Consider the following 21,226-nt stretch of genomic DNA (forward strand, 5'->3'; position numbering starts at 1 on the left):
TTGTACTATACAGTAGGTGGAATCATGTGAACAAAATGGCAGTGGCACCATTGAGTTAATAACAACTAGTTCCACTGAACTAAACTTTAGATGCTTGTTATATGCCGTCACATAGCCAGTGAGAAACCCTTTTATTCAGACAGGGGTTCGCCGAACGGTAACAAAATGCATATTGTTAACTGTAGTTTTGCTTCTGTACAGCAAAATGAAGTGCAATAGTCAAAACTATGTACCCAACTACAAAGCTCTTTTTTTCAAAATGGAAAGTTGTAGTTTGTGGCTACTAAAACTATTACTGTATAATAATTATTATTTTCAGTATATGTCTATAGTTATTGTAGCTGGTAGGTGCAGGTGAAATGGATTCAAAGGAAATGACAGGATGCACAATGACTTTTACCTCCCATGGCATGAGGCAGAGATCCCTCCCCATGGGCTGTCAGAAGCCAGGGCCTCTACACTTATCAACCCATCCATTGTGAAATCAGCCGCTTTGGCCAACCATAACCATGCAAAATACTCCCCCTGCATTAAACACAATTTCAATCATCCTCAACCATCTCCTTCTCCCTTCCTCCAACCCCCCCCCCCCCGCCCCCCCCCCCCCCCCTCTCTCTCTCTCTTTCTCTCTCTCTCTCTCTCTCTCTCTCTCTCTCATACTGAATAAACAGTTGTCACCGTCAGGTAGCTCAAAATGCAAATTGGAAACAAATGGATCCACTTGAACAGTCCTAATTACATGATATGTATTCCATGAATCACAAATGGTATAGTTCCAAAGATTCAGCAGCACAATATGATGTCCCTTCAATAATTGATTTGAAAATAATGCCACATAAAAAAGAATCATCCCCCACCTTCAACACTAGCTGCATATCAAGTCACGGGCTGTGCACTCCACTAAACACGCACAGGTAGGGATAAAGACAAGAACCTTTTCTCTGGATGTGAAGACAACACTCAGACTCTTTAGGACCAAAGGATCGTTTGCACTATAAGAGAAGTTGACTCTGTCAAAGATGATGGAGCCCGTCTGGGGCCAGTTGTCCGGGGGCTTCTTGTCTGTCTCCCAAGGTGCTTCACTCTCCAGCTCTGCATATTCAACCACTCTCTCCACTGATGTCATCTACCAAAAGACATATGCATAAGGAAAATCTCTTCAACAATTTTGACAAAAAAAAGATGGCTTTCCAGCTTCTAATCAGTGAGCTGCTTAGTTATTGTTAGTGAATAAATGTCAGCCTGTATTGTAAAGAGAATCACACTCAGCAGGTGGAGTAATGTGTTTAGGGCCTCAGCTAAAATTAAAGAAAAAGGAGCACTACCCAGGTATGACATTTTTTCTTTCATAATGTGCCCAAATTTACCATCAACAAAGCAGGACAGATAGTTAACCCGTTAAAACATTCTTTAAGGGTTTTCTGAAAAACGTAAAACTGTTCAGTCATTTTTCAGACCTTTGAGGAACTGAAACCATGTAGTAAAAAACATTTCAGAAGTTAAACTCTCTCCTTTTACCAACAGATTTGGTCAAATATAACTGTTTGTGGGTACAGTATGTCAGGGCTACTTTTATAACCTCAAATGTCATGGCGATGGCAGTTATTTTTCCTACAGCTCGCTTATTGCAAGACTATTAAAAGTTTAAATAATGCATTTTTATGGAGAGAGCTGTCCTGAGTGACAGGAGTGAAAATGCACGCTATCCAATGGACATGCATTTTCTTTATAAAGGTCCCATATTATGCAAAATTTACTTTCTAAAGGTTTTCTAACAATTCATTTGTCCTCATAGCTTGTGTATGAGGCCTAAAAATTAGAAAATTCTCTCTCCTCTCTCACTTGCTTGCTCTACTTTTTAGCAAATGTGTGCTTATACAGGTGAGTCTGAGATCTTTCCCTTTGTGACCTCACAAAGCTAAATAACCACTGCCCCCAGTGTTGGATATTGCCTATGACCCATCCCCCCCGGCTAGCTGAGCCTGGCCTCAAAAAACACAGAGCAGGCGCCAGTGAAAGCTGGATCTTCTCCCACTGAGGGTCGTGGACAGGCACCACTCAAACATTTAAAGGTTCAGACGCTCTACTGAGAGCACACTGGAGCTCTCAGTAGAGCTCACTGGAGCTACATTTGAAATGGCTAAAATTAAGGACCAAGGCTAAGTTTGGGGTAAAACACTTTGAAAACAATGTTGTTGGACCTCTGACACCCACATGAAGTTGTTGAAAAAATGTATAATAAGGGACCTTTGAGTTCTTAGTTAGATCCATCCGTTGCATATTATGTCTGACCACAAAATTACTTTTAAATACTGATATTCAAATGACAACAAGGTTTAAACACTGGTTTGTGGACTCCCTATTTATACACATACACACACACATAAATACATTATAATTTATAGCAGAATACAGGCAAGATGCAAAACATGTGGTGACATTGGTTGTGATAACATAAATAGATATAAAAAGAACAGAATAGAACAATTGCATTTAGGGCCTTGAAGTGTGAATGAGCTCACCATGTTTTCAATCTCTGCGCTCTGTCTGACGCCCCACTGGAACATGCCTGTTAGTGTAACAGCATAAGACAGAGCCAGACCCACAGCACCTGGTTCCAGTCCTGCGACACCACACCAGAATCAAACATGAAAACACCTTTGGGAGTTTATCATTCTGTTGTCATTGATAATATCCCAAAGGTCAATAAAGTGCTGAATTTGAGCATCGGTATCTGTGTCCCATACAGTACCATCCCTGAGGTAGAGGCAACCAAAAGTGGTAATGGTGACGAAAACAGAACAAATTCCATCCAGTCTCACAGCAAACCAGCGAGAGGTAGTCAGGAATAAGAACCAGGCTTCTGTTAACAAAAAATATACAGAATAACAAAAAAAAAATATATTCAATATCTCACAAAATTCAACAATTCTAGATTGAAGTTATCTGTCAGCAAGGGATACTACGTAATCACATGCAGATTTCTGTTTATAAAGATTTCATAAGAACGTCGATAAAACTTTGGTGAAATCAATACTTTGAAGTTTTTACTGTTCAGCAGAGGTTTCTTCATATCCTTACCTGAGTGAAGATCTTGATATTCATCAAACATTTGCTGAAACCTCTGCTGAACCCTGAAGGCACGGATGGTGCTCAGGCCTTGGAGGGAGGAAGAGAGATGGGAGAAGACAGGACTCCGAGCTGTGAGGAGCACAAACTGTTAGCAACTGTCCACTGTTAGCAAGTGGACAAACAACAAATTATAATAGCAGATAAGCAAGTAAATTAATGCTTAAAGGTACCATTTGAAACCAAACTCATTCTTCTCAGGTTTTTCTTTATATATGTGTGTGTACTCCATCACATGAACATTAAGTATGCCCCTGATTCTAAACTGTTTTGTTTAATTGAAAGGTTGCATTTCAGCTGTCTTTTGTTTCCATTCATCATCCTTACAAAGTGATTGACAAAACCTAAATGTTTCCTTTCAGTTAATGAAGAGAACATTTGCTCTATAAGATTATGGAGCCTGTTGGTCAAAGCACATTTAGGCTCTGAGCTGAGAGTAAAAGACATGCAGGCCTAGTCATGCCCACTTGGCATTTTTCCTATTGTTTGTGATGTCATGAACTCCCATCTCTTGAGGAAACTGCCTGTGGCCAAGCCATAGGTTTCTGCCACCTTTAGCCTTTATGCTAATGACCATGGCTTTCTATGGTGGTCTATTAGCATTCCTGTGGTGGACCTTTGTCTCCTGCCACAAACAGACATCCCCATCACCATCCAAAAAAGAAAAAAAATACTTGTAGATTCTAGGCGCTTGATGTCCCTGGAGGTCTGCAGGAAGTAGTGTCGTAGAAACAGGAAGACAATAAGAAGTGGAACAACAGGAATAAGAATCCAGGGAATGATGACACCAGCTACCGCAATCACTCCGATGACTTGGAGAAATACCTGGGAGAGAAGAAGAGGTGTAAGCACAATGCAATGGAGTCAAAAGGTCCACTGCTGCTGTGTGGTCTGCCATTGGGGGGAATGAGGCCTGTTTTTCAAGACTAAACAAGAAAAAACTTTCAATTATATTTTTGTGAGACATCAGTAAGGTAACAGCAGGTTGTGGGACTGAGCTTAAGTGACTCACAGTGTGAAAGGAAAACGATCACTGCGCTAATTCTCACTTAGTAGCAGGTGAGAATTTACCACTTGGCCACAGCAGCTCATATCCATTGCTCTCTTGGGCTTTCCCTTCAACACTTCTGGCCTGAAAGCCTCCCTGGCAGAGCAACTAGCCAATGGGCACGGCCACAGTGACTGGCAGAGAGCTCTGGGAACCACACTGCGGGTGTCTGATACATCACACTCAAACCACACAGTCCTCAACAACACAGTGACTCATCACCCTTGTTAATGGCACTGTGACACATCTAAACCAGGATACCAGAGCTGTCTAAACAGGATTGGAGGCAAGGAGTCTGATGCTATCAAAGCAGTCACTGCATTTAGAAAACAGAATAAATGATTTTAAATGAATCCATCTGCAATTTTACACACCATCAAACCAAGTACAATTCTGAAGTACTTGTTCATCTGAGTATTTTAGAAGTACTGCTGGATATCAAAGACAAATACTGTAATTTTAAAACACATACACTTGGGTAAACTTGGTGTAAATATAGTTATAGACACCACAAATGGAATATTTCTGCTTTAAATACTTTAAGTACAATTTAGTGAGTACCCCTATTAAATTAGAGATAATGAAAGTAGGATTATTGCTTGTAATGGTATTGATACTTTGTGTTAAACTCAAACAACCTCTGTCTCAAAGGAGAAAGTTTTCCAACAGGCCATTGTCTCAGTTTACCATTTTCACCAGAAAAGATCTGGATCAACAACTAAATATAACATATTCTATTTCTTAGTGACTATTTGACTGCATAGTTTTCCAGTAATCTTGAAAAACATAAGACATAAGCATTTAAAAGCAATAACAAATAAAATATTTGTTGTACTAAAATGATCAACACTCCCATAATTCCTACGTTTTGTAACTAAAGTAACTAAAATAAAAAGAAAATATGGATTTGGTTTATAATTTCTTTGTTGTAACAATACTTTGTGGAAATACATTTCAAATCACTGGGAAGCCTGATTATTTCCCCTTTAAATGCTACTGCATTCGTAAGTAAAATGCATTCATGGGGTGAGCAGTAGAGTTGAGTATGTGGGTTACGGCCATGAAAACTTGCAAAGTCTTCTCTGCAAATGTCAATCAGCTTATTCTTCTACTCATTTCCATGGCTGCCCTTTACAGTCAGTCTTGTTTGTGTTGGCATGTCGAGAAACGTTAAGTTTCTCCACATAATCAGGTTCTGGATTTTTGGTTTGATGAATCAAGATTCTGACAGATTGTAGAGTCAAAGTGTGGAGAAGACATGGAGAACACTATGACACTTTTGGTGGAGGTATAGTGGTGGTGTGGGGTGGCATCTCTCTCACTTGCAAAACAACGATTATCATCATATGAGACAATGTCAAAGCAGAGAGATCAGATTCTTCAACCAGTGGCAATTCCATATCCCCACAGTCTGGGATCGAACGCTATCCTCCAAGATAGCAACACTTCCTCACACAGAGCAAGGTTTATCAGACCACCTCCAGAATTTGGGAGTATGGAGGATGAAATGTCCTGCCTGCAGTCATGACCTCAATCCCATTAAACACTTGCAGGATCAGCTTAGACATGCTGTTTGTTCCAGTGTGATCAACACAACCAGATTGGCTGACTTGTGACAAATGCTGGTTGAAGAATGGGATGGCATCCCACAGCAGTGTGTGACCAAGATGATGACCTGCATGAGGAGGTGGTGCCAGGCTGTTGTGGCTGTGTATGGTTCTTCCACATGCTACTGAGACCACTGTTTTGTTAAATTGCCAATATGCCTCGTTTCTTCAGACTTGTTTTTTTCAGACTTCAATCATCTAATCCAATAAATAACAAAACAAGACTTAATAACAGAATAAACTGTTTGGCATTGACAGAGATGATTTGGCAAGTCTTTCATGGCTGCAACACTCACACTCAACTCCACTGATCAAGCCACAAATGCAAGTGGGATACATTTGTAAGGAATATACATTTTCCTTACAAATGCGGCACCATTTAGAAGGGAAAAAAACCTATTCAATGGTATCAGATTTATTGCCAAGAATTATTTTTACAACAAAGAAATAATCCAAAAAAAAATTACTTTTTGTGGTAGGTTTATTTATCAAAAACATCGTCAAGTAACAGTTTTCCTCTGAATATGGACTTTCAGTATATATTCTCCATTTTAAATTGAAGGTATCCACATAAATACTGGAGAAAGGATTTATATATCACATGTAAAATAATTAAGTAGAATCCTACAACACCAATTTTGACTCTTTTTGTTTGCTACTCTCAAAATAAATTTTACATTTATATGATGCAGTAAGTTTTTGATTGGAATTCCTTGCCAGGTTTCATCTGTTTATAACACAAAAGAAGAAATGTTTCCTATGTGACCTTGAAAGAGTTTTAGTAAATAAGAGTTTGTTACTTCAGTGATAGGATGCCAGACTTGTGAAGAAGCTTGTCTCTTAGGTGGTATTGATACTGGAAGGAAAGGATCTCAATACTGCTTTCATTTCTGAATGTTCATGAAAATGTCTCATCTTAAAGGTTAAGAAGAGATGGTGTTAGTTACTTTATATTCGATTGATACATGACTAAATTAAATCCTCACACCCTGAAATGAGATACATCCTCATGTAGAGATGAATCCTAAAAAGTGAAGATTAGAATCACACCGTTACCTTCAGTGGTCTCAGACTAGCCCAGAGTGATGAAAATTTAATTTAGCACCTTAATTACGGATGCTATCTGCCACTTAAGCACACTTTTAAGCATGATCACTTTCAGTGTAGTTATATGATGAAAAGCTACTCAATTCCATTTGCTGTTCAGATAAGAGGGAATTACCAGTCTAACCATTGCTGTGGTGGAGCCCACACAATCAAACAGTGAGTCGAGGCTACTGAGCACAACTGATCCTGAGAATTTCACAGTACATAAGTTTCAATCTTAGCCTTGATGGAAGGCTACCAGACTGCAAAGTGAGATGACACATGGGCCATTACTGCATGTTATCCAGCCTTCCCTTGAGGGGATCAAATATTAACTGAACAAATGTCTTATCGTGTATACTGGTTTTCTTTCACTCCCCAGCAGATGACTGGTGACACACTGACACTGCTCATTCGCATTTACTGCTGGGTTAATTTGAATTCTAATTGGGCCCATTTCAGCAGCAGCCACGAAGGTCTGAGCCTGGCTGGCTTATCTGACGGAGGGGGTCATCTGAGGGGACCGCAGAGGGAAAAGGAACCACTAGATAGAAGTCTTGCCTCCACCTGCTCCCAAGGGCCCGCTGTCGCCAGGACCCCATTTGATGTGATCCATTTGCGTGGTTTGGTGCTTATCGTGTCAGCATCAGGAACACCGTGGCCCCCACCCACACTACACACAGATGACTCCGATAAGTGATCCTACAAGCATACATCTCACCCCCTCAGACCACATCCATATCTCCTATGAAACCACACAGGAACAGAAAACTCCCAAAGCCACATCCCGCTTCACATAAAAGTGGATAAAGGGATGAAAGGTTTTGTATACAAACAGTTTAAATAAAGAATTACTGCTAATAGCTCTTTAGCAAGAAAAGAAAGCTACCGCACGCATGTGATTCAGTCATTCAGGCAAACTGGGCACACTGCCGTGTCCAAGGACCATTCAGATCTCCACTGACCCTAATTGCTTTATTTTTTCAATGATTCTATCAGCTCTTTGATGTCCAAATAAATGTAGAAAATTGAAGTTAATTGCTATATTTGTGTTCAGCAATGATAGCGACTGTTGTTCCACAGCTGAAAATAAACACTTCCCTTTAATTAAACATCCCTCCGGACACAAGGAATCATTATGCTTTTTACAACCCCTTTTTCATCCTCCCTTTATTTACTGACAGTGTGCAATATTTGCCACTGGGAAAAAAAAGTGCAAACAACACAGGAAATGAGGAGAGAGCTTGGTAAAGACAAATTCTCAAAAGAATTCCTCTGTCATCGCTGGACTTTTCTTTATTTTTTTTCTTTTTTTACACCACGCTTTCTGTGACAGAGCTGCACAATAAGTTGCAAGGGTCAGTGGTACTGAAACAAAACGGGGCTGTTCCACTCGGGCCCTGGAACAATAGAAGTGACCCAATCCATTCTACTCTGTGTTTGGGCTTTATTTTAGCCTTAAATGCCCAGATGCCATGGCTTTTCTTTGAGAGAAATGACTGTGGACACCTCCTTCACATTTTCCCTTTCTGGGCCATTTTCACTTCATAAAGCTGCAGTCAATGTGTTTTGTGTGCGGTGAGGAGGGTCTGACACATACTGTGGTGGTCTCAGTCGCTGTCTACATTGGTGGCTCAAGTAGTCCTAGGATTAGGCTTTTGTGTGCTGTGAAAAGGTAAAAGAAGTCACTTATTTGGGCTCAGTGAAGCTGCTGATTTCCAACCCCATTTTGGAAATAAGAGAAAGGCTTTGAAATCCGTCTCCCTCATTCTCCACTATAAATCACCAGTGTCTGGCAAATTCATTCATTCAGTTTCATTCTCCTGAAAACAACACAAAACATTTTCAAATACACAATAAACAACAATTCTCACATTCAAAAAGTCACAGAAAGCACAGAATGCACTATCTTCATAATGCTGACATGAGGAAAGATTTCAGATTAGATCGGGACTTTGTTATGTACGTTCTCAGGCTCTGACAGCCCAGGGGCTTGGCCTGCATGTTTGAGTCAGAGCAGCTGAGGTGCTGGACCACAGCATCATGGGAGACCACACATACACACTGGAAGCTTTTGCTGGCCAATGCCCGCCATCAAATGACCGTGTGTGGTATTGCTGAGCGACCACTTAAGTACACCCATGAGCAACACACACCTATGATGATGTTTTCCTATGTTTTGGTTTGTATTTACTCAGCTGATCAAATAAGTAAATGAAATAAGCAGGCTGGCTCATTTTTAGGCTTTTCACCTTTCAGAGCTGCTTGTATTTTTCACATTGTTCAGGAAGATAATGGTATTGTCATACAACAATACTAAAAAATAAATGATGTATATCCAAACCTATATCTTTCCAAACAACACTTGTGTTTCTCAAGCTAACCTTTATAATGCCTGGAGCCAGTGCATTCTTTGCTTCTTCTGTCACCAGAGTGGTGAAGAAGCAGAGAAAGCAGTGAAATCCCATCCTACAGCACTCACGGTTACGTCAGCAGTTCTCATATCCCACAAAGCCACTGAGGAGGCCTGACACGCAAAGTGCCACAATATACAGACTCGCACAACGATCCACCCGCTGGTGTTTTTAGACAATAGCCATTTTTTGGCCTGAGTTTAAAGGCAACATTGGTCTATCTGTGCTAGGTGTGGATTTCTTTCCACACAAATACTGAGTTTATTGCTTTAAGTTATTATATCAAAGCCAATATACATGAATTGTTTATTTAAATTAGCAAAAGGGAGCTGTCAAAGTTACATGAAATTAACTGCCCTGGTGTTTTAGCTAAATCATCTTTACAAAATCATTTTTTTTCAGGGCAAGAAGGGCAATAAAGGCTATGCAGGACCCCACAGTTAGTGGTGTGACTTGGTCAAGAGCCCTCACATGGAATCCACTGAAAGACCCCTGCACTCACCCCTTATTGTCTTGCCTTCCTCCCCTGCCCTCTCTATGAAAACAGAGGCAACCCAGGATTTAAAGGTCAAGTCCACACAAAAGCTGACAGTCCCCAAAGCCTGAGGTGTTTTTAATTGACATTTCTGTCTTTGTCCCTTTACCATAAAAAGGAGAAAGAAAAGAGCCTTTTTCCCAATATACTAAATTACTACTAAATGAGACCTGTGGAAAAATAGGGCTGTGGGGTGTAACCAGGTTCCACCAGCTTGAGGGAATCCCCTTGTTAGGCGGGTATGGGGGCAGTGCTGAAGGGCTGTAAGTGCTTACTCCACCATAAAGGAGGAGGCTCAGGCACAAATCCCCACACAGAGGCAGCCTCTCTCCATAGAAAGAGATAAACCAGTTAGGGCTTTGTTTATGAAGTTTTACTTTATTCCCCCCTGACAACCATTTAAACAATGACTATGGGGAAATGTCCCTCAGCGAATGAGCAACAATAGTCACGATCAGCAGCTTTTCTGAGTAGCTAATACTATGATAAAAAGAGTGCAAATCTTCCTTCCTGGAAGCATTAAAAGCTTCTCCATGAAAGACACCTGCAAACAAGAGCAAAAAGCAGCACAAACAAAAGTGCTTTGTCCAAAGGATGCCATCTTTGTCCACTATTACAATCACCACCCACTTTCAGCTGCTACAAAGGGCCAACTGAGACAATGTCCACATTACATATCCAGTCTAAGGTTGTCACAGATTGCTCTTCACATTCAACACTATTTTATGTTTATATATATATATATATATATATATATATATATACACATACACCTATATGTGTGTGTGTGTGACATGACAGGACCGTTTTCATTCATGACAAACTACTTTTACTATTTTCTATTAGAACGAAGTAAGGACTCCTCTACAAAGTTATTATTTTACTTTAACCATTATTCATCTTATTATCAAAATAAGGAGGAACTATTGCAAACAAAGAGCTTTTATATGTATGATCTTTTGTGCTTTCAGCGTTTAAGATGGCTTTTGTCTACTGTGAGATGGGTATCTGCCACAAACATCACTCAGGCATTGTAGAGGGGGGGATTCATTTTCAGCTCGCCTTTGTTCTATTCTTTGGCCCGAACCAAGGAGCCACGCCTGCTCCTCTACCTCGAATTGTGCAGCAAACATTCCCTTCTTTGTGGCACTAGGTGCATGAGCTGGCTCATCTCCGCAGGCTTTCGTGGGAGATGGCTGTCACAGTGGCAGGGTGGCATTTAGTAACCTAACCTGGTTATCTGCTAGGGTGGCCCTTGGCTGCAAGGCCAATAAGACTGTAAAGCAGTAGGTAAATTTTGCTGAGAGGGGAAAGTCCTGCTCTGGATCTGTTTCAACTGACCTGCCCCCCCACCCCCAAACATATCCTATGCATGCTGATGTAGCTGCTTTTTTCTTCACCACTCAACACATTGTCCTTGTCATGCCCTCCTGGTCCTCCTCACTGTTTTCCTCCATCATCATGTGGCTTTATTTCTTTTTTACTTTTTATTACTTTTAGTCTCCATACACATTTTCTGAAGACTTCTGTTGTGTCACACTGGGGGAGCCACGCCCTCAGCCTATGTGCACACTTTTATTAAATCTGTGCAGGCGCTGGGCCGCGCTGGCGGGTAATCCTACAGTAATTGTTTCCAGATTAGGGGACCTGGACCACAAAGCAGGTTTAGCCAGGCATGAAATGGCCTCCCCATGCTGCAGTACTGGCAACCAAACCTTCCGAGGTGAGACTCACCTGGGTGAAGTCCACAAACGTCCATGGAAGCAGAGAGTCCAGGTAGCCAATGTCCTTTGAAAATCTGTTGAGGATTCTTCCTGGGAAATAACATAACAAGGATGACAAGATCAGATAAAACCAGACTAAATTATTAATTATTATTATACAATAATTGAAATTTCTTACATTAGTCATAAAGATGCTGTTCCTTATAAATGAATATAAGTGATATTTAAGTGAGGTGAGACATTTTATGATCACTCATGTAACATCAAGTAGATACTTCACTTCAATCTCAAACTAATCCCATATGCAATTTGGATCCAAAAATATGAGTCAAATATAGATATGCTTCATTGATTAGAAGCTCTAGACTGCACCCATAATTGTTTGTTTCAATTTCTATTGAGCAACTGTTATAAAATTCCCTTCCTATTCAAAAGAAGAGATAATAGACACTGAGTGTGATATCAGATGGAAAACACAAGTCTGTCTAGATGAAACAATAAATTATTATTTGTCTAGCATTTCATAAAGACTGCCCTACTCTTGGCTCAATACGTGAGGGAACCTTTTGTTTGGAAACAAAAGGGCAACAGAAGCCGCATACCTGCCTTTTTGCTCTGACTGGCAGTGTCAGTGACATTAATTGAGTTGCCTCCAATCTGCTCAGGTGTTCATTATTTTGGATGGTGCTCTGCAGGTACTGTGGCGGCTTTTTATTGTTATTCCTTTAGTAACTTTTCTTTCTTATTCTGATCCCACAGCACATAAGATTAAACTCCAGCTGCTTTCACACACTGTTTACTGCAGGGTCAGTGATATCCCAATCCCCACAATGCACTTCCTAAAGACAGACAAGACAGAAAGGCTTTTACTAGTTCTGTCCCTGAAGTATGTCACCAGACTCTGAGCAGGAGACACTGAGTATTAAAGCAGTGCCAGCTATGGGACAAATGGAACTGGTCCCATATTAAAAAGAGAGCTTCGAAATTAGCTCTATTTTGTCTACAGTGTATTCTCTCTGTTAGATTGCTTCCAAATGACATCATATTGCTATTATGTATTTAAGGAATCAATCCTTTTTCACCATGACACCTTATTTGGCAAACATTAATATCTGGGCAAGTTAGAATTCTGACCATATTATTATTGCTATGCACATTTTCCACATGAACTCAAATGCTGACTGGACTGAAACATTTTTCTGGCATGTTTATTTTATGTAAAATTAGTATATGCATATTAATTATCATAGAAATGTATCAGGTTTAACCATACAGGCTAGTTTTTAATCTGTAGCCCCCGGCAGGTAGAGGGTAAATTAAATATCAAAAGATAAACTACAAAAACATGCAAGCACAGGCAAATAATGATATTTGTATGTCTTTTGGTGATCTAAAGTGACTAGCATCTGTAGAACATCCTCATTATCTTTGTAAGATGGGACAAAATTACATTTTACTATCAATTAAAACATTAAATTGAGAAATTAGCACCAGAAAAACACTCTGATGCACATGCTCAGTAGGACTGCATAAACAATGCAAAGTGACATTGAAAATAGATGATTAAGTGACCCAAAAATTCATCAACTCAGTTCTGCCATATTCAAGAGGTTCAGAAGTACAAGAAGAAACACCTCAGTGCAGGATAAAGAAGTTCCAGCATCAATATTTGGCAAAGAAATACTTAAAGGGACATAGTGTAACAATCACTAGCATGTATCGTTGGAATCGTGTATCATATTCTAACATCTCAGTGCTTCACTTTCTCAAACATGTATTGCACCAACAGTAGCAGCTGTGTCTCAAAAAGCCTCGACAATATTGATTAAAGTGTGTCATCCCATAGTTTATGGAGTGTTCACTCAGTTGAAGGTGTTTGTGATTTCATAAATATTGTAAACTGCATCCCATCAAACTGTCAGATATCATTCCTCTGTGTTTAGAACAAGCAGCAACCTCCGCCAGTAAAATGTGAAGCCGATGCGGAAGTGCAAAAAATTACAGTACACCCCTCATCCGCTAGAGGCTGGCACCAAAACAGAGTCAATCCCTATAGACTCCCATGTTAAAAAGACCAACTTCACAGCTGAAATAAACATGTTTAAAGCCTGGTACAAAAACCATTTTAGGATTAATAGGTCAAGTTTACCTTCATGACAACTGTGAGGGGGTGAATTTTTTCTAACTCATCCATTTGGATGTTATTTAATCTTGAAATTCAGCATAATTAGGAGTGTGTCCTTTTGATTGATAGGTACCCAATACCCGTGACAAGAAGGGAGAGTGCAGCATAACCATGTTTTTTAGCCGGCTAACAGCGCACCTTAGCTTTAGCCCACCTACCTCCGTTAGCTGGTTAACTACCCTTAGCTCCGGGTTAGTTTGATTAGCTCTTAGTTACAGGCAGCTCGGAGTTTGATGGGTGTCAGTCATCCACCCCCACCTTCACAGTCCCCATCTCTTTGCTCATTTTTTGATTTTCGGGGAATGACGGCACACTTGACGCTGCCAAGATGGCGATGCTGGGAACCGCCTAATGAACTTCAGTTCAGCTCTTCAGAAACCTACGGGTGACGTCATGGAGGCTCCGTCCATCTTTTATTTACAGTCTATGGTTTAGAAGGAAGAATGGTTCTCACGGAGAACGGATCTTGACGGGGAAACTGGCCTCGACACAGCACTGGCTTTTTGTCACAATAAAAGCCAGCTTATAAAGCCTTCCCACCGGCATTTACTCAAACTTTACTGCAACTGTAAAAAGCTGCCGTTTACCGTGATTATAAAAAAAACTGAAACCATGTAAACATACACTTCTGTACCAACAAGGCTGGTGTAGTTTATCAGGATCTAATGTTATGCTGCCCATGGTAACTAGCCATCCTGTCTAACAAAACTGAATGAATAAATTTAGCTTTAGGCTCATTTAGGCAGTACCACTGACTTACTTGATGAGGAGAAAGCTGGCAACTTCAGCATCCCTTTTAAAATCTTTCTCCTTCTTGAGCTCCTCCCACCTGGGGAAGGCCAGCCTGATGTTGATCCTCCTTTTTGTATTGTCTGGTCATGCTGCCTTTTAAGTGTCTCTTTTCTGTCATGATCTGTGGGTTTTGGTTTAAGGTTTTGTACTCCTGTCATGTTTAGTTTTGTTTTCCTGTTTTATTTTATTGTGTTTTCCTCTTGTGTATTCTGTTTTGCTTTCTGCTTTCTATTCGTTTGTACACCTGGTTAAATTTGCTAATTGGCATTGTTAGTTCACCTCTATGTATAAATACCCTTCGGTTTCATTTACTCTCTGCCACTTCATTGTAGTCTTTATGTCCTGTGCCCTCTGGTTTGTCTTTAGTTCAGTAAAACCTTTATTCTGCACCTGTCTGCCTCGGGTCTCCTCAGCCTGCGTTTGGGTCCTTACCTCAACCTCAATCTGTGATATTTTCGCTTTCTTGTTGATGTTAAAAACGGCTCTGGTGCTGCTGAAGCATATACATGGTCATGTATTTTTATGAACAATTTAATAGATTTTCCAACTTGCCAGGGTAGTAAGTCTCTCTCGTTTATCTTCTCCGCCTGTGTGTTAATCACTGTATGCTGGCTCACACGGTTTTCGTGTTGGGGCTTTTTGTCCTTTGCTGGTGGCTGTAGTCTCAAGATGGCAGACGTCACAGAGCTTCCCTACCCTACCGGCTTATCCGTCATATGTATAAACAAATCTAAAATTCTTTGTTTACAACAATATGTCAGATCATTAGTGAAGGTCATAATACATCAATGATAACACATATACATGCAGACATCGATTTTGGTCAGCAAACATCAGAAAATGTTCCACAATGTCCCTTTAAAGAGAAACTTTTCAAAGATTTTTATAGGCAGATAAAACTAGTGACTCACAGTGGACCAGATGGACTGACATGGCAGAGCAGCTGGATGCTGGATCACTCCCACACTTGGAGAAGCACTCTGAGTAAACTGAAAGTTTAGGTTACTATCATTAAAGAAGAAGTAGTTTAAGCTTTTTAGGTTAAAGATAGAACGGTTTTAGTGAAAAAGATCAATAACAGAACAAGAAACTTCCAAAGACAGAAGGTTTCCACCATTTGATTTAAACAAAAAGGGCTATATCAAGTTTTATTTTTGAAAGTTCAATAAAATTAATTGGCATTTAGGATTATTTACTTGACTTTAAGGACACATTGAGGAAAAAAAGAACCAATTTTGATAAAGAAATGTGCATTTCAGTTTTCAAATAACTGTGCAAGATTATATATTACCATTAGAGAGAAGCAAACCCCTATTTTTTATTTGGTAAATGTGCAGATTTTATTTTAGTTTCAGTTTGAATTGAGTGAGAGGATTACATTTTTCAGCAATAAAATTAATCTTAAAGGGAATTCAGACTGCATTACAACTGAACATTAAATATAAAAGCATTGGTTTCCTCAGTCAACATTTACAAATAAGCATTTTACGAATACTATAAATAAATTACACTCTACATAATAAGTTGGAATGAACTGGGTTCAACTGTATTACATTGGGGTCATAATTGAAATGGACAGTATTTAATTGTAATTTAACATGTTAAAATTTTTGATAGTGCTATGTGACAACCTTTGTTATGAACTCTTGTGAAATAAAACTTGAATTGGCCATACAAGCATGTAGATGAGTTTATTTGAGGTCACAGAATAGGCTGTAGAACTGGGTAGGTCATGGTAAAACACAGTGAAAAGAAGGGCTAGATGGCACATTGACAGACTGTGTTAGTATGGCACTCTAAAGGTAGCGGCAGAGCCATGGCACCGCTGACCTAAAAGTCGCCTCCCAGCTTCTAGCCAGTCCTACGGAGGAGGGCCCTGTAATCACCTCTCTCCACGGCCATAAGCAGCTTACAGCTTTATCCAAAATGCCGCTCCTGCCTAAAAACATGCATGCAGACGAGGCCGGGCTCCCCATAACAGCCATTGCATAAACCCAGCCAGAGCATTATTCCCCGCAACAACCCAGCAATGCTCCAAATCAGTACTGATTCAAAGTCAAGTGGCGTAAGCATGTTGTACACTTGGAGGCAGACTAATCTTATTCACAGTGTGAGTGCCCCTTTAGCATACAGACATCCCGAGGGGAGGGTTCAAGCAAGGGGGTAGAGCTGCTACCATCTACCATACCAGTGGAGGATATTGCTGCTTTAGTCTGTGAATAGACGGGGGAGTACTTGTCAAACTGTGTTTGTGAAATATTCAATAATTTTTTATGTAATTTTACTGTCTAAGCCATAGATGGCCCAAATCCATGCATATCTGGCAAACAATGCCAATAAGAAAAGAATAGGTTTCTCCAGGTTACATCATAACATGGCTGGAGGGTATTGGAGCAGGGAATATCAGTCAGCTATCAGCTGTTTGACAAGCAGCTCAGTTAACAGAGAGTTTCATTGGAGATGAAGTAAAGACCCCTCTTCCACTGACTACAGACTAAAGAGGGGATACATTACAGTGATGCAGTTACACAGAGACATTCATTGCATGGTGAAGCCTATGAGGTAAGATCGGCATGGGACAATGGCTTCAATCACTCTGGGTGGTTGTCAACAATATCACTTATTGTGTGCAGAGGGGTATAGACGTTTCAGGATATCAGCAGCATTAGTATCAAACAATTTCTCATGCTTTAAGACTCCAGGGGTGATTTGCACCACTTTTCAGGCTCCGGAAATATCAAGCTCCCCCAACTAAGGTGGCTTCTTAGGTGGAGATATTAGGTGAGCAGGGCCCCCAATCACACTAAAAGAAGTGGAACAGTGGGGTTCGGCCAGAGCAGAGCGTGTGGCAAATCGCTGTTCCCTGTAAACATCAAGATAAGGGGACGACTCAGAGCCGCTCCATGTGTGGGCCCCAGTGCGGTTGGAGGGGCCTTTCAGTGAAGCAAGTGTGATAATAAAGCAATACTGAGGAAGGGGCTGCCAAGGCTGGAGGTGGCACAGCTCACCTGCACTTCCATGAAGGGCCCAGAGGCCTGGGGCAGCCTCCCACCGCCGGCGCCTTGCTGCCAATACTAATACATTCTAAATCCATTCTCTTCGCTCACACCACCAGGCTCCTGCAATCTCCTCTCCTTCCCTTTCATGCAATTAAATAGTGGAAGTGCCGAGCGAGGGGGAGCCCTATCAGCCATACTGCACACACACACACGACTCCATCTTCGCATTCAATTTACACACTTCGATATCATCATCCTCTCTGCAGTACTTCCTTCACTTCACTCTTAACACTCCAGCATCCCAGACCTGAAATACAGACATTAAAAACACTGCCTCTGTAGACACAATTAGAATCTCACAGCACTGACTACAGAGGATCTAATGTTCCCTGCATCAACAGTAGCTGAGTGACACCCAGCTCTGAGATGGCCCACTATGCTGATGTGAAACGGGAACGGGAGATGTGAACGTGTGTGTGTGTGTTGACTGAAACTCCACTCCTCAACTGTGCTGACGAGCTGAAGCCCTGGCCTGCAGTCTCTGAGGGGATTAGCCCACTCAATGACACTAAATTACAGGGATCAACATTAACTCGACACATTCACCGCTGTCTGTGCTGCTTTAAGTGGATCACATTTGGATGAACAGTTGTAATAAGATTGTACATATACTTAAATTGAGCAACATGAATATTTAAAGTTAAATAAAGTCACATAAAAGAAAAAAAACTGCTTGTGTTTTTATCAAATTTATCTGGCTAGCTTATAAACTCCTCAAAGAAGTATTTTAACAGTATATAGGAATTTTAATCATGAAAAGCTCCAAGTTAGAAATTATCTTTCTCCAAAGCACAAAAGATAACACAGATTCATATGGTGCAGAAGCATTCAGTGGCAAACATAGATGAGTTACAATGCTTCTCCATCAATCATAATTCAGCACAGCTGTACTCTATTGTTATAAACCACATTCATAAAATAACAAATAAGACCTTTGTGCAGCAACGCTTGAAATGGTAATCTTTAACTGTGAGGATAGCTATCAAATACTGGGCATGGGCAGCAGCAGTGGCACACCTATCATTTACACATGTAAACAGCTGTCAAACCCTTAACAGCACACGGACACACACTTACAAATCGCTCACACTTATAGCAAGACAGTAGTGAATGTGTACGCTGTGATGGAAGTGACAGTTATTGTGTGAGGGAAAAGAATTTTTAGACTGAAGCAGAACATTAAAAGAGAAGGAAAAGAAAGCGCCGACAACAGCTGCTTTTGTCCTGTTGTTCTCTACAAGGTTTCACTAAAAGGAATTAATGAGTTGAAGAAAATACACAGAGGCAAAAGAAACAACCAATTACAATAAGTCATATCTACTCTAAAGTGGACAAAGGAAAAGAAAGGCATACACTTGGAGCAGTTTTTTTTTTTTTTATCAAATCCAGTCAAACACAATGTTGTTTGCAAACTTGGAGGCCAAGCTGTAATGACTGGACTGATCACATAATGGTTACTGATAGTAACATAACAGCAATCAGATACCAGTGCCTGCGCAGCCACTGTTTTGCCACACTATTAACCAGATTATTAGATTATCCAAAGTGTTTGCTTTCCTCCACATGCATAGATTATAAAAGCAAGGCACACCCAGATACTTTAAGCAACCAGGTGGCTCAATGCACGAAACAACATCAGTAATAAAAACAAAAGTAAAAGATTAAGACATGTGGTTTTCATTCCAAACACAGCTTTGCAATGGAGAGCTTTGTCACTACACCCACTTCTAATGCTAGTAGAAACCGCAATCTCCTGAACACCCTCAAATCATATATAGACTTGTGTTACCAGCTTATTATGACTCATTATACAGATACAAGTTCTCTTCTTGTTGAAAATTCCCACACGACCTGATTGTGCTGTACACGCATGTCAGTATGAAGAGATTAAGCTGAGTAATTATCTCCTGACAGGTGAACAATGCTCCAGAAAAATTGAAGTTATCAAAGAGTGGGCCACTTGATAGTTGACTTTGGATATGACTGACAGACTGTGGTGACACTATTTCACCTAATTAAAAGAGGTTTTTAATTAATACAGCAAACTATAGAGATAAAACAAAAAGGGTAAAACATTTTCATATAGTTACTTTTTCTCTGTGTTTTGCTCATTACTTCAAAACATGGTCAAAATTTGAATAAAAACAAAACTTAAATACGCTGTTTGGCCTTGTGTAAAAAGTGTTTGTTCACTTTTCTTAAATCATGGTCCATTTCCCAGAGCCACTGAACAGCAGCTCCAGCCTACAAAGCTAATGAAATAATCAAGATTGCTGATACGGAACACAAGATAAATACCTGTGTATTTGCACAGCTCTGTAGTGCAAATACAGCATTGTTTAAGATCTACTGCAAACAGAATTTACTCAATCTGATTGCTGGCTTTTTTGTACATTCTCACACTAAAAAATAAAAAAAATAAAAAAAGATTGCATCCTTACTCCTCATTTTAAATACGTTATGGCTAAATATCAAATCTTGTCATAGCATTTTGGACAGAAATGGCAATTGGGGTTGGGCTGGTTTTCTTTGAGCAGTGGTTTTTAGAATATCAGTCAATTCAAGCAAAATTTTAAATTCAATTAAACAAAAGCAAACTATTAATTTGCTTTTTTAGTAAAATAAAATTTAGATTTTTAAAATTAATATTCACTTAAATTATTACTATTTCTTGTCTTTTTAAGGAGGAATATTTTAAAATTTTAAAAATATAAATTATTATATCATGGTGAACTTGACAGTCTTGGCAAACCATGAGGTAAAAGCTGTAAGATGAGATGAAAAAATATGACAAAGAAAGTGATAGTCTGCTCTCTAGTGGTGAAGTGAAACAGTAACCAGTACGGTGAGTCATCTGTCTTGTAGAGCACTGCTCCTTCATTAAATTAACTTCTCAGCTCTTTCAATGAAAACTTACCAATTGGGTTGATGTCAAAAAACTGGACTGAGGTCCGGAGGATGGCGTTAAACATGTTGTTGTGAAGGGTTTGGGCTGATTTCACAAGGACATTAAAGAAAACTAAAGTGCGAAAAAAGCCAAACAAAACTGAGGTCGCTGTTAAACCTGAAAAAAAAAAAAAAAACAGAAAAAAAAAATCATGAGTGGACAATCTAATTTTATCCTTGTGCCTGCTACAAGATCGGCTATTGCACAAATTTAAATTGGCATTATTGAGCAAACAGTTATGTTCCGATTTATTTTTCTTCTTCAATGCTGCTTTATCGCTGCGAATGCAAAGCGTGAAAGAGTGAAGAGGCTGGGAGTCAAAAGTAGACAATCAGAGCAATCCGACAGCACAGAACAAGAAAGGCACTGCTATCTCGCTGTACAGCTGAGGCCCATGTGCAAATACATTGGGCCTTGAAGGCCTTGGGCCACAGCCAAAGAACTGTGAATCTGTTCACTGAATAGCTGCTGTATTCACAGTCTTAAAAGTACACAAAAAGCAATGTGCGTTCAGAAAGCTTCACCTGCGTAAACACCTAGGTACAGGTCAAGGTCCAGCTGCTGGGGGTAGCTGCCATTGAGGTGCTCTGTCACACTAATGTGCTTCTGTTCAGAGGCCCTGCGAGTCAGCCACGAAAGAAACAAAAATTCACAAGGACAAATAAACATGACAAAGAAAAGGACGATGCAACATTGAGGC

General features: G+C 40.1%; 1 protein-coding gene across 1 annotated transcript in view; it reads right to left on the reverse strand.

Moving 5' to 3' along the window:
- The window catches only part of LOC121650916 (ATP-binding cassette sub-family C member 4-like), a 44,966-nt gene that overhangs the window by 11,380 nt on the left and 12,360 nt on the right, over window positions 1–21,226 (reverse strand). Inside the window, exons 18-25 of the mRNA XM_042002731.1 lie at window positions 21,051–21,145; window positions 20,497–20,643; window positions 11,554–11,633; window positions 3,804–3,954; window positions 3,082–3,201; window positions 2,753–2,863; window positions 2,523–2,623; window positions 935–1,126 (exon numbers count right to left, since the gene is read on the reverse strand). Coding sequence (XP_041858665.1) covers window positions 935–1,126; window positions 2,523–2,623; window positions 2,753–2,863; window positions 3,082–3,201; window positions 3,804–3,954; window positions 11,554–11,633; window positions 20,497–20,643; window positions 21,051–21,145 — 997 coding nt within the window. The remainder of the gene's footprint in view (window positions 1–934; window positions 1,127–2,522; window positions 2,624–2,752; window positions 2,864–3,081; window positions 3,202–3,803; window positions 3,955–11,553; window positions 11,634–20,496; window positions 20,644–21,050; window positions 21,146–21,226) is intronic.

The sequence above is a fragment of the Melanotaenia boesemani genome, chromosome 12 (genome assembly GCF_017639745.1).
Source record: "Melanotaenia boesemani isolate fMelBoe1 chromosome 12, fMelBoe1.pri, whole genome shotgun sequence".
Lineage (NCBI taxonomy): Eukaryota > Metazoa > Chordata > Actinopteri > Atheriniformes > Melanotaeniidae > Melanotaenia > Melanotaenia boesemani.